This window comes from Phalacrocorax aristotelis, chromosome 5 (genome assembly GCF_949628215.1).
Source record: "Phalacrocorax aristotelis chromosome 5, bGulAri2.1, whole genome shotgun sequence".
Lineage (NCBI taxonomy): Eukaryota > Metazoa > Chordata > Aves > Suliformes > Phalacrocoracidae > Phalacrocorax > Phalacrocorax aristotelis.
In genome coordinates this window covers 36,057,113-36,070,894 of record NC_134280.1, presented here as the reverse complement: position 1 = coordinate 36,070,894, position 13,782 = coordinate 36,057,113, and the positions used below count along the sequence as shown (strand labels likewise).

The 13,782-nt window shown below is 37.4% G+C and overlaps 1 protein-coding gene across 1 annotated transcript in view; it reads right to left on the bottom strand.

Annotated features, from left to right (window-relative positions):
• Positions 1–894: 894 nt before the first annotated feature.
• Positions 895–13,782, bottom strand: part of COL5A2 (collagen type V alpha 2 chain) — a 114,189-nt gene continuing 101,301 nt past the window's right edge. The window contains exons 44-54 of the mRNA XM_075093959.1: positions 13,415–13,522; positions 13,211–13,264; positions 12,788–12,895; positions 12,636–12,689; positions 11,204–11,311; positions 10,244–10,297; positions 9,430–9,537; positions 7,104–7,395; positions 5,607–5,794; positions 3,429–3,653; positions 895–2,539 (exon numbers count right to left, since the gene is read on the bottom strand). Coding sequence (XP_074950060.1) covers positions 2,393–2,539; positions 3,429–3,653; positions 5,607–5,794; positions 7,104–7,395; positions 9,430–9,537; positions 10,244–10,297; positions 11,204–11,311; positions 12,636–12,689; positions 12,788–12,895; positions 13,211–13,264; positions 13,415–13,522 — 1,446 coding nt within the window. The 3' untranslated portion in view covers positions 895–2,392. The remainder of the gene's footprint in view (positions 2,540–3,428; positions 3,654–5,606; positions 5,795–7,103; positions 7,396–9,429; positions 9,538–10,243; positions 10,298–11,203; positions 11,312–12,635; positions 12,690–12,787; positions 12,896–13,210; positions 13,265–13,414; positions 13,523–13,782) is intronic.

The following is a 13,782-nucleotide window of genomic DNA, read 5'->3' as shown; positions in this document are numbered from 1 at the left end:
AAAAGAAAAAAGGTATGCTTCCTAATGAAATATTATTCTCCTTCAACAACCTCACAAAACATTTATATTAATCATGGTTTATAATACCCTGCTGATGAAACCCAGATGTTAGAAGTAACTTTCAAACATGCAGCTATACTGTATAAGTGTTCTTTAAAGGTATGATCACAGCCACTGGATACCTACCTCTGCATGAAGTGTGGAGCAAGCCATTACACCTCAGATTATTCAGTGAAAGTAATGTCATCTAAAACTCCTCAGGGATCCAATATGATGGCTAACTCCTGAGGCACATATTTCTATAAATTATTTAATCCTAGTAAAAAAGAAATCATAGAGTTCCTGCTTGGGTAATAAAAGCAAACAGGTAACATCAGCATGAACCTGTCAACTCCCCTGTTGCCAGACCCTACCTATCCTGGACAGACATGCGTATGGACAATCTAGAAAATCACAGAGCTCCTATTCAGAAGGAGGAAAGGAATTCTTGCCTGCCTTGCTACAGTGCAACTTTATGGCTTGTCCAGAAACTGTTTTCTATTAGAGACAACTTAACATTGACATTGGGAATTGGCTAAGTCACATCTTATTCAGTCTTGAATAAAAATTTCTTTTTCTCTGGAGTCTCAAACAATACTAGTTAGGTAGCTTTTATAGAACCGCTGGTGATTACTTCATCCAAATTGACACCTATCTTGTAAAAACTGCCACAAAGAGGGCATTATTCAAAATTCCTTTACATTTCTATGTGCAAAATATGTCAGGAGAAGGCACTGCAACTGAGTTATTCAAATAGCAACAAAACACAAATAAATACTTCTATTTTTAATTTCCTGGAAATGAACTTATATGGGACACAATGGAAGGAATTCTACAAAAAGGAAACCATTTACATAGCGAGAAGCATGTATTTAATTAAAAGCTTTGCAAAGATACATGAATAAAGCTATGTGCATGACTTTTTTTAGGGATGGCCCCAGCTGTTTATTTTTTTTTGATAAGGAACAAACAAAAAACGTGGAGAGCACAGATGCAATAAAGAAACAAAAAAACCTAAGTTTGTACCCACATACTTTACAAAATAAAGCATGCCAGGGGTACAAAACATTCTATATACTGTATGACCAGCAAATAAATGCACTGTAACATTGTTCTCTCAAACAGCATAAGCCTAACAGCTAAGCTCTGAAAATGACATTGACAGTAGGCATCTTTATTTAATCAGCCTTCTACAGAGTCATTTAGCACCATCACTTTGTTTGTTGTTTTTGCCCTGCCTATCTCCTTCCTCGAAATAACAACAGAAGCATAGCACCTTTTCATATCTAAAATAAAAATAGGAATATTAAATGCATCCCAAATTCCAGAGATGAGGTAGCTCATGCTAAGAAATGATGGAACTTTCTTGCCTTGACAACTTCAAGGCCAGTAAGTAAAATTACTGGTGATGCATGTCTGGATGTCAGCTAAAAACAATTAATTTCTAAACTTTCTTTTTCTTTATTAGCAATTGGTCTGGTATACATGTGAATGATTTGCAACATACATAAATTGGCACCATATATAAGACATCTGTATAATTTGATCTGTAATGGCTTCTTAGATGGGCAAGTATTGGAAAATCAACAAGTATTGGGTTTAAGAGATACTTTGAAGATTAAGTATAATTTAATAGAATTACACAATACATTGTGAGAAGTGAAGTCTGGCCTTAAAATTTAAGATATGGGACATCCCCACTGAAAACTCACATTTATCCCAATAGTATTTTTACTTCATAAAGGGATCATGGCTATGGAATACTCTTTTGAGCAGACTATTACATAGGAAAGTGCAGGAAAGACAATGCCAAAATAAGATGGTCTTGTCTGAAGATGTTTTCTTCTAAAAAAGACATAGATTTCTGTTAATGCCTATCATACTGGCAACCACAGAAAGACAAACTGGGTTTGAGGGAGTAGGTATGATTGAAATATAGCCAACGGTTCACAAAAGTGCTCTACTGTTCTGTTATTCAGTATGCATCCAAGCAAAAGAAGTAATCTTTAGAGATTTACGTAGTCCCACATTAAAACTATCCATGTTGAATACCTGTAAATTTCAAAATAATTTGAAACAAAAGCAAGGAAAAAGGTTCATATTACTTTTAAAAGGTGGTCATTGATCCTCTTAAAATTGTACTAAAAAGTTGGTTTCAATCATCTAAAACAGAAGGTTTGTAAGTAAAATAAATATTCAAAAGGAGGCCGGGCATTTAAAAAGAACCGTATATACAATGCTGATCCAATATCAGCCATTACTTCAAGAGTCTCAGGATTAACTTCAATCAGTCTAAGTTCACGTGTTTAATTGCTGCTGTTGCTGGGTAGTGTGTTAATTTCCCCCCTTCCTCTTACACAAAGCAAACTGGCCCAATTTCAATTCCAAATTCCTGGTCAGTACTGCCAATGTCCACTGGTGCAACATCTATAATAGGTAAGCGTGCCACATTCTGTGTTCTGTACTCAAAGACAGTCTTGCCCGTGTTCCCATTACGTTTCTGGAAGAAAAGAAGAAAAAAAAATAAAAGAACAATTTAGGCCAGAGCTCACATTAGAAAGGGCCTGAATTCCAGCTGGCAAGTCAGTTGTCTGATAATTCAGAAAGATCTCACTGTACCTTCACCGCGTAACACACCCCGCCTGTACTGCACATTGGTTATTTTAAAATGTATATATCTTGCTTTTACCCTGATGAAAAGACCCACCAGATTGACACAGCAAGATTTCCCCCTTGAGCTGGACTGATTTTTCTTTATGTTATGGAATTTTTCTCTATGTGTTAATATGTGCCTGCATACATATTCATGGGCTATATTACTTTAAAGCACAATTCTAAGTTATTTCAAGTGGAAAACTGATTTTAGAAATATTTTTCCAGTATCTTGGACTTGGCTAAGAATGGTAATGAACATGAAAAATTTACTACTTGCTGGTTTTTATGTCCACTAAGAATTTTTTGGGGGGGACACATTTACTTTTCTAACTCAGTCAGTCATAGTACCAATGAGTTTCTTCCAGTGTATTGCTGCAATAATCTTATCCATCTGACACACAAATGCTTAAGGTTATCTGACCTCTTTGTGTGATTCCACACAAAGGTACACAAATACTGGAAAATGCAAAATGGCAAGATACATATCTCAGTAATCTCACTAATAACTAGTAATCTGTAAATATCCTCTAAGTAGTGCAAATTCCTATTATGTGAAGCTAGAATTGTAGTAAAATACCTATTTGATCAGTTACTTCTACAATTTATGGTGAAATTCTGCAGCATTTCAATTACCCTATTCTATGGAATTTTTTTTCTACATCAAGGAAGAACTGAAACCATTAGAAGACAAAAGTAATTTTCTCCATAACAAATGACAAAAACCCCAAACTTACAGAACAGCTGTCATGCAGAACAGTGTATCTGAATCGGCTATTTCCCTCTGCTTTGATCTCCAGGTCATTGGCCCCTTTCAGAATTACAGCTTTTTTCAGGTTCTTAGTCTGGTCATCCATGTACCCAACACTGTTTTTACAAAGGTAAGTGATATTCTGGGAAGCTTCCTTTGATAGGAGACGCAGGAAGGTCATCTGAGTGACAGCTGTATCTCCGTACACAAACTGTGAAGATACAGAAACAGATCAATGTATATTACATGAAAATTCATTAAGAGTTCATGAATTTTAAAAACATCTGCCGTTATCGTAACCCTTTCCAGAGAGGAGTAGCAGAAGCCCTATTACATAATATCCAAGAATGGTTTCTTTTGTCATTTGCTGCCAGTTGAGGACAAAGAAGTGTAGACACCTTGAGCAGTGATCATTTTGGAGAATTTTGATGGTAAAGCTCTGCAGCTGAAAAACTGAAAGGCAGTTGGGCCTCCACAGACATGCCAAATTTTGGAATGAATTCTGCTTTCTTTCAAAAAGGGATTCAGTAGGAGCTACACCTTATGTATGAAATAGTGCATAACTAGGTAAGAAATGTCAGGCACAGAAAACCCTTTTATAGTGTATCTGCTATATTGAAACTTTAGCAGCTTTTTTTCCATAGGCTTTGTATTGTATTTAGAAGCAACACAGACAGAAAATTTGACTATATAAAAATAACTACAGATTTGCATGTGGACTTTATCAACTAATTAACTTATACAGAAGTTTGAAAAGTATTTTACAATGTGCCACTGTTCCTATTAAAAAACCAGACCCAATTTTTCTACCAATAACAAAAATTCTGAAATTGCTGAGGTATTTTTCCTATCTGTACAGGTTTTATTCTATACAGGCTTTGTGAATCATTTGAGAGAAAAAAAAAAAAAGGTCACCAATGTCTAAAAATATATACACTTCTCTGAAACTGGTGGAGAAAAAAGAAAATCTTATGCACTGACACTGTCAATGTTTTTACAAAATGTGTTATCTCTGTTTAGCAGTCTCTGACATATTTATCATTTAGTATCTGTAAGGAGTGCATATGACTATTACACAGGTCATACGGTTAGTTACCAAATCTGACAGTGTTTTAAAAAATGAAATGTTCTTTTATAGTATTCCTGAAGATAATTTGTTCCTTCAAAGAGCATCTAACTTACAAAAACCCTACATGTAGCTCTGCAGGCAGCTAAACGTCAATTGTGACATCTTGGGTCATGGTAAGTTCTCCTGATTCTAATAGTAAGTGAAAGCATCTCAATAAAAGCAATCATTATCACATTTGTTCTCAATATCACATCTGTTCTCAATTGCTGAAGTTCTGAACTGTCATCAGAAATCCAATTGATAACAGCACTATTATTTTTACACACTGATTACTTATTTCAAAGATATTTAATTACTTCCTATGAAATAACGATTGAAAATATTTTCTGTGTTTTTGATTTGATGAACTAGGAATAAAAATGGCAAAAGCTTGTTAATTAACTATATACTTTGCATAGCATAAACTTCTGTTATTTGGCAGGATCATTAAGCCTACCTTTAGAAGTTACCACAGAGGGAAAACCCAGCAGAAATCTAAGAGTGGATTTTTTGCCTGCCTGGAGACTGATGCATTTGGCATGGGGCATTCTGACAGATATGATAGCAATCATACTTTTTTCAAAAACAGATTAGCTGAGAAGCTTTATAAAGCAAGCTCTGTATTTGTTAGCAATAAAGAGCTTTCTGAAAAAAAGGGTAGAATTAAATTAAAACAGTAGTGATTTAAATCCTATATTAGGGTAAAAGTAAACTTTTGAAGGACAAGGATAGTGAGTTACTGAAGTAGACTGCTAGAGAAGTTGAAGTTTTTGGGATCAAGAGAAATAAATCTCTTCCAGCAATGGTATACGTATAGCCAATCCTGCCTTAGATGCACCTGCATTGATTCTCCCAGCTCTTTCCTGTAATTACTCTATGATAACCAACTGAGTATAAGCCAGTCAATGAATAGCCGTAGTGGTCTGACTGTAGTCAATCAATAGTTGTAATGTTCTGACTGTAGCAGAATCTGCTCAGAATAGCAGTTGAGGTTCTAAAGCAGAAGGAAACAAGTTTCATAGAAGCCAATTCTTGACATTAAATATATCTAGTTACCTGTGATCCCCTATTCATATCAAGGCCATACCAAATGGGCTTTACATCAGATGACCTGCTGGCCCACCACGTTTTACGTGGTATAGTAGACGGGTTTGCAGAAATACAGGTCTCTCCAGTTTCCATGTTGCAATATACTTTTATAGCATCTTCAACACATCCCTGGTTAGGATCAATCCAATATTCACCTACAAAGAACATAAAATATGATTCTGTTACATTATTAAGATTCTTGAAGTAACTGGGGAGATATAAACAAAAGTATGCCACGACAGTACAAAACACAAGGAAAACAGACATATGTTTCACATAACCTGATGTGTGTTTTGACGTGTGCATCAAGTATACACTATATAATGTTAGTTCGGGACAGAAAGCTGATTAGTGTTTCAAGACTGGGGAATGCAAACTTGAAAGTTGTTTAAGGTTAAGGTTGTTAAAATCCATTGCAAAGCTCCTGGACACTTCAAGTGCATAAAGAACACACAATGGCTAGAAGACAGTTTCCCCTACATATGAAAAGTGAATGGCAGCCCCTCCTAATGTTAATGTTGAAGGCATAGTTTCAGGAAACAGGGAAAAGATTGGTAAGGCCTGCCACAAATTATCTCTACCTTCACATCTGTCCTGATTTATCACTGGTAATCCACATAAATTAGGGAAAGTCCTAAACAGCTTGTTAGTGCATTACCACTTATGAATTGCCATTATGGAGCAGCAGCAAAGAATTCTCGATGGAAAGCACTCAAAGGTTGTCAGCCCACAGGTAGCGCTTTATTCTAATAGCAATTAAGCAAATATTCACAACTACTGTACCAACCTAGTTCTGTCATCATATAAGCCATACTCCATGGTGAATACACTTTCAGGTTGTTTAGTCTGGAGAAGAGGAGGCTGAGGGGAGACCTTATCGTGCTCTACAACTTCCTGAAAGGAGGTTGTAGCGAGGTGGGTGGTGGGCAGGTGGGTGTAACTTGGGTCTCTTCTGCCAAGTTACCAGTGATAGAACAAGAGGAAATGGCCTCAAGCTGCATCAGGGGAAGTTTAGGTTGGATATTAGGAAAAAATTCTTTACTGAAAGAGTGGTCAGGCATTGGAACAGGCTGCCCAGAGAGGTGGTGGAGTCACCATCCCTGGAGGTGTTCAAAAAATATGTAGACGTGGTTTAAGAGACATGGTGGTGTTGGGTTGATGGTTAGACTTGATGATCCTCGAGGTCTTCTCCAACCTTAATAATTCTGTGATTCTAAGTAGTGTTTCATGGAAGTATAAGATATTTCAAATTTTAAAATAGATCTGAATAAATACTGAATAAAGGAATATGGGATACATTAGAATATATACTTCACTGGCAAGATGAAGTTTTCAAGCTCCTGGTGTGAATGTCAATTTAGCCCATCAAAATCTGTATTACACGTTTTTTCCAGTGACCAGGTATCTAATGGAAATAAGACAGAATCGTCTGGCACATAAAGGAGATGGTGTGCTTATACGCACCACTCTTCTTGGATGGGTGGCACAGCTTCAGGTCATCACAAGTCCGTGCTGGGTGTTTCTTTGAACCATCTGGGCTGCGCATAGTCTCAATCTGGCTGCTTAGTGACTTCAGTGTGGCATGGACTCCTGGGTCTGTTTTATTATGGTCATCTGGGACTGCTTCATCTTCAGTAAACTCTGGTAGTGGATCTGCCATAGCATCATCATAGTGTCCCATAATGTCACCAATGGCAGCAGTGAGATGGCCTGGAGGTCCTGGAGGGCCAGGAGGGCCAGGATCACCTGGTGGACCCTAAGGTTAAAAGAAAAACAATGGCAACAGAGGAACAGCAGAGTAAATACTACACAAAATTACAGCAAAGCCAGCCACTAAAAAAATCCGAACTTCATGGCCAGTCACCCTAATGCACAGGGAAAATTCAGATATAGATAAAAAATTCACATTTCCAGGAACACGTGTAAGAGGTTAGAACTGCATGTGAGGTATTCTTTCTGCCCCGTGCTGTCTCTGCCTGTCTTAATACCTTGCTCAGTTTTTTCTTACTCCTGAATTCAGCCTTAACAGTGGGAAAAAGTCATCAAGAAATGGCCTCCTCATTCCATTTTTTTAAGCCATCTGTCCCTCTTTGTTCAAATCCCTGTTTAATAACTTTATTTCTAAAAATTCCCAACAGCTGTAAGTGATTTTTAGAGCAATCTAAGATTTCTGCTTCCCCTGAGTTGCCTCAGGCACATTTTCAATTAGTAAAGCCTGGACGGAAAATTTGGCACTAGAAATATCTTTACATTTATCCTGCACAGTGCTGAGCTTTCTGGCCCCAGGTACATGAGACAGAATCTTTATCAGCCTTACTTGGCAGAACAGGTGTTTTCCTGACTAAGTATATTTTCCTGAATGATGGGTTGTGTGGTCCTTCTGTCAATCTGAATTGTGATACTTGTAATAGAGTCTTGAGACAGAATGTATCTGTTAATAAACATATCTCCACCTGCAGGCTCTTCCAGCTCTTCTCTGGCAGCAGAAAGTCTGTAACATACCTTCACTGTAAGTTTGATGCTCTGATGCATTAGATGGTATATCAGAATGTGACATTTCCTTTGAGAGTAGTTACTACAGAATTCACAACTAGTGCTCCAAATGTTTACTACAGAGCATGCACCCAAACTAATACATGCTGCATCTGACAAATGAATTCTTAACTTTTATTTCTTGCTTTGTGGTTCCAATTTATAGTTGCAGCAAGCCACCACAGAAAGCAAAACGAAAGTTACTGGTATGTGATGTTTCTTGTACTGTCTCATTACACAGATGAAGGATCTGGATACACATTATATTCTTACGCTCTACCATAGACTATTCATTCAGGTCTTGGTGCCTCAGCAGAAGCCGAGATAGCGATAATTGTCAGAAATTAAAATGAAATAGGGTGAATATTAGCACACGATAAACACAGGAAACACGATGTCTTAAGAAAAACAGCAGAAACTGCCTTCTCTGTCTGGCTAACTATTTTATTACACCTTTATTCCTCCTTTTCCACTTCTTCCCCAAAATAAGCAATACCAGTCTTCTAATTCTTCACACGACCATCCAGATTACCCTTTTCTCAAATCGCTCTAATTTTCTAACTTATCTTCCTTAGGATAGCATAACTTACATTTTGTGACTTAGGGTATTGTGAATTGGCAAATGTGGATATGCCTGGGGCATTTAGCAAAGGTTTAGGAGTTCTTCCAAAATGGTCCAACTACTTTTCATTAGTTGCGAATCAGCTCACAGTTGATGTGTGTAAATTTCAGATCAGGATGAAGGTCAGCTGAGCTGACTGTTAGAGTTTGGGTCTTCATTTGGAATGAAGGATTTCCTTAAGGCAAGGCATGATGGAGTATGCTGCTGGCAATCAGTTACGTGGCTGTTCTAATTCAGCACCACCTTTGTGGGACTACTGACTTTGAACTACTGCTTGTTACAGATACACTAACTAGCCTATGCTTAGGCCTGAGGTTTTAGGACCCAACTTGCTAAATAGCCATGTTGAACTGCAGATCCAGCAGGATCCAGTGAGCTAATTGCAGAAGTAGCTCCAGGTTGGCCTAAGTAGACCATAGGTGGATGAGACTGGGATCATCACAGGTCCAGAAGATGAAAATGAGTAAGAAATAATCCCTTTCAATCCATGGTTACCCTGGATATTTGTTGGAGAAACTGTATCAAATCTTACCATTTGTCTTGAGCTCATGGATGTTTGAGACAGTGATTCAATGGACTGTAAAAAATCTCAATATTTGAAGGTAACCTTTTCCCTCCATATTCCCATCAACTTACCTCAGGTCCAGCTTCCCCTACACTCCCTCTAACACCAGGAGGCCCAATTGGCCCAAGTGGACCAGGACTTCCGTCTTTGCCAGAAGGACCAACTGGACCTGGAGGACCCTAGAAAATATAAGAGAAAAAAGGAATGTATTTTAGCATTTAATAACAAAGTTATACAAAACAGCCCTTTACAAGCAATATCTTTTCAGAAAGCAATCCAATTATTTGTTTCTGTTACCAACTTTTAAAAATAATCTTTTTCCTTCTTCTCTGAAAGTAAGAAGGCAGTTTCAATCTGCCTTCAATGTTGTTCTTAGGTCAAGCACCTCAGCCAATATACCTTGGATCAGCTGTATATTTTTTCCTAAACCATTTAAGTGGGTTCAATTCCAGGTGCTACACAGACTGGAATAACTGCTGTACACCCACATGTATACAGACTCAGAGATATACTGTCACTTGAGAACATCCAATGGAGTCATATTTATCCACTACTTTTGGGTGAATGACATACATGGGGGTATGAAAGGCAGAGTAGCCATTAGCAGAGCTGCCACATATACAGCGTTGCATCAGCTGCAGCAAAAGTGTGTGTAAAAAGAGCCCTGTAGTTATTCTGAACTGACCTTTTTATCTAGCTATAAACTATACTTATGTCAAAGCTTTACCATATTAAATAATGTCTCTCAGCAAAAGATAGTAGCGTAATTACCACATGATACTGAAGTCAATAAAAGCCAGTGAAATAAAAGTGAAGCAGAGACAGAAATCTGATTGTGGAAAAACACAAGCAAGAAAAACCTTAAACCTCACACATTATACTCACCCGAGGACCAAATGGGCCTGGAATGCCAGGACTGCCCTGTTCACCAATAGGACCCTAAACAGAAGAAATCATCGTATCACTGTGACTTTTAAACCATATTCCTTTAGTTCTAAATAATTAGTGTATGATATATATAATTCTGTATGAATAGGTTTATAATATACATGAACAATGGGTAGTACCTTTCCCTCTTATGATTAATTTTCATTCTGTTGTTCTCGTTTGTTATAGAGTAACAACTGTAATCACAATTTAGATTAATAGCATTTACTGGTGCTTGGCTATATATAAAGCTGTTTCTGCAGAAAAGCCTTGTTTTCATGACATTTAGAATCATATTGGCTTACAAAAAAGTAACTGACAGCGCTATTATAAAGTGGAAAGATGCTTTGGGTGTCAGGGGTTTTTTTGTTGACTCTTTTCGTGCATGTTGAAACTTCCAGCTCTTGCACAGGATCAGTGAAGAAATGTAAAAAAAGTAAGTTTTCCATGGCATTTCCATTTAATTGACCCTGAAATCATGAAGTTCTTAAAAATATTAGTGAGAGATACTATCACAGTCCTCATGGCATTTTACATTTGATTCCTTGACTATAAAGAGTTCAAACACTGGCAAAAAGCATTTCACACTCTGATGTGCTTATCTGAAGCTATCAACTTCTGTTACCATCTTGTGCTGACGGGTCACAGACTGTCAGTGATTGGTCACTGCAGGACTGGCACAAACGGAACAAGAGTAGAACACATATTTTGCAAAGCACGGGTTTATCTCATCATGCAAGAGTATTGTAAAACTGCATTAAAAATATTAGCAAGTACAGACAGCCAGGCCACTCACAAACACCTTGTGGAAGGAAAATACCCTCATGTTTGCTTTTTTCCAAATCTAAATAACCATGTTCCTGATACATTACTTAACTATCAAGGAAATAAAATTATAGTGAAAACAGAACAACTTACAGGAGGACCAGGAAGACCTTGAAGCCCAGTGAAACCCCTGTGTCCTTTCTGGCCCCTATCACCTCGATCTCCATTGTCACCTTTGTCACCACGAGGTCCTTGGGGACCCTGTAAATATCAGTGATGAAATGTAATATTCTGAACTGGAAAAAAAAAAAAACGTCCTCAAAAACCCCTCATTTGCTTTTGGACACTGCATTCAGACCTCCTTCACTTCTAAAGCTAGAAAGGTGATGCTGGGGCAGCTCCAAGAATCTTAATATTTTACCAAAGAATAAGTAAATAATTGCAGAAAACTGTGCGTGCTTAATTACAGTAGTGGTAAATTTAGTCTATTCAGCTTCATAATACAGTAAAAAAAAACCCTGTAGTAATGATACTAAATAATTAACATTACAAAATTTTTAAGATTGAGACATATCTTTGCCTTACTGGATACGGAAAATAAATTTCATAGGTGAGATTGAAATATTGTGGATCTCTCTCAGACTCATAATGATAAAACATATTTTCAGTATTAAGTCCTCCATGTTGCATCTTTACTTCTTACAGATCTTTTCACCTTTACTATGATTAAAGTGCAACTGAAGTTGCATTCCTACCTACAGATAACAACGCTCAGGCTTCCCAGTACAAATAGCTTGGTTCTATTACCATCACAATTGCATTCTTGGTATTTTTGATAGCTTCAGATTTTTCATGCTGTTTCAAGAATCATTGGAAAAAATGGCTTCTGCTTTCAATTCTATATTTCACAGCCCAAATTGCATGCTAAATTTCTCAATGCCAGATTCCAAATAGTTTATGAATGGCATCATTATCATTAACTACTCAATAAGCTTTTTCTGTCTCTGATATGACATCTGCTTGGGGACAGGACAACATTCTTTTCAATTTCCCAAGTTTGCAATTAATTTTTTGTTCCAAGCTTGGACTGTAAAAGAGTTATGTAACACAAAAAGATGGGTCTTGTTTGTTTTTCCATTTGGACTGAAGTCAGAATCTCTTCAGTTGAATAAGGCAGTTTCATGGGAACAGGTGATTTTGCTATATTTCTGCCATTTTTATCTAAGAATCTGCCTTTTTGTTCAGCATTCATTTCTTTACCCATTATTTGAATTGTCAAACACAGACTCTAGACATTTGCTAACTCAGGTCCTACCATCATCTGGACAGCAACACACTCCAAATAAAGAGGTTTCCAAAGCATTTATTATTTTTCTGCAAAGTATTTTTAAAGAAAGTGTAGAAATACTAGTATATTCTAAAAGAAATGTACAGCTTTGCAGCTCAGAAGACTACCTGCATCCACTTGCAGCCAGAACTCTAGAAGTTGAAGCCCTGTTCAGCATTCTAATTTGGGCTCAGTTTCTCCTACACTTTCCTGTAAAAAGGACCTCAGATAAAACCACAGTGACCATGGAGAACTTACAGGCAAACCTCGTTTTCCTGCACGCCCTGGGGGACCCACTGGACCTCGAGAACCCTACAAAGATTGCATACAGAAGATATGTGAGACAAGGAACAAAAGCATACACGATAGTTTTTTAATAAACAAAGTATTAAAAAAAAAGTCACACTTACAGTTTCACCTCTTTGACCTGCATCTCCTGGAGGGCCAACAGGACCTGGAGTTCCTGGACCCCCTGGGGAACCTGGTAAGCCTGCAGGGCCAGGTTCACCACGGTCACCCTGCAAAACATAATTTCAACACTATTTATCTAAAGAGGTCTGGACTATACCAAAGCAACAGGACTCTAACATTGCTGATCTATTTTCTAGCAATTACAATCGACAAAGATATTCCTTCTGTAGGAACTCAAGTCTGAGTTTGTGGAGGCAGGTGTTCTTAGCCAGATTTCCTCAGCTTTAGGAGGTACTACTTATTTGAAGCTGTTTCAGAACAAGTTCTTCATTCAAGTTAACTGAATGAAGACAGAATCTACAGTAAGTCAACAGCAAAATGGAGATTTCCAGAAGTGACTTAAGAAAACAATATATTCTTACACGTTCTCCAACAGCTCCATCTCGTCCCGGAGTACCGTCATTACCAGCAGGTCCCTAGAGTTATGGAATAAAAATAGGGCCATTGATTAGCTCTGTAATCTTCCATTTCTATCAGAAGAAATACAAAAGTTGTTCTCCATTGCTAACCTCAATTTGAGAATAACAGACTGTCTTTTTTGCATGTTACGAGGCTCTAATACTTACTTCTGGACCAGCTTCACCTACAGGCCCAGTGGCACCAGACTGGCCAATAGGTCCTGGGGGACCTTTATCACCAGGTGGCCCTGTGGGACCTTGTTTACCTGGTGTACCCTAAAAAAGATGAGAAATATCATATCAAAATTTTAATCACAAAAAAAAAAAGTACAAAAAACCTCCTGCCTGCAAAACACTATTCATCAATCCAGTCTGAAGTACCATCAACATTTGTAACTTCAAAACCTGATAATTAATGTAAGTGTTCTGATAAATTTTGAATATATATTTAATACTTGTATTTTTAAGCAGTTTAATTCTGTTAGTTGCTTTTGAATAGGCTTTTATTGACTAGAAGCTGCACTTGAAATTAGTCT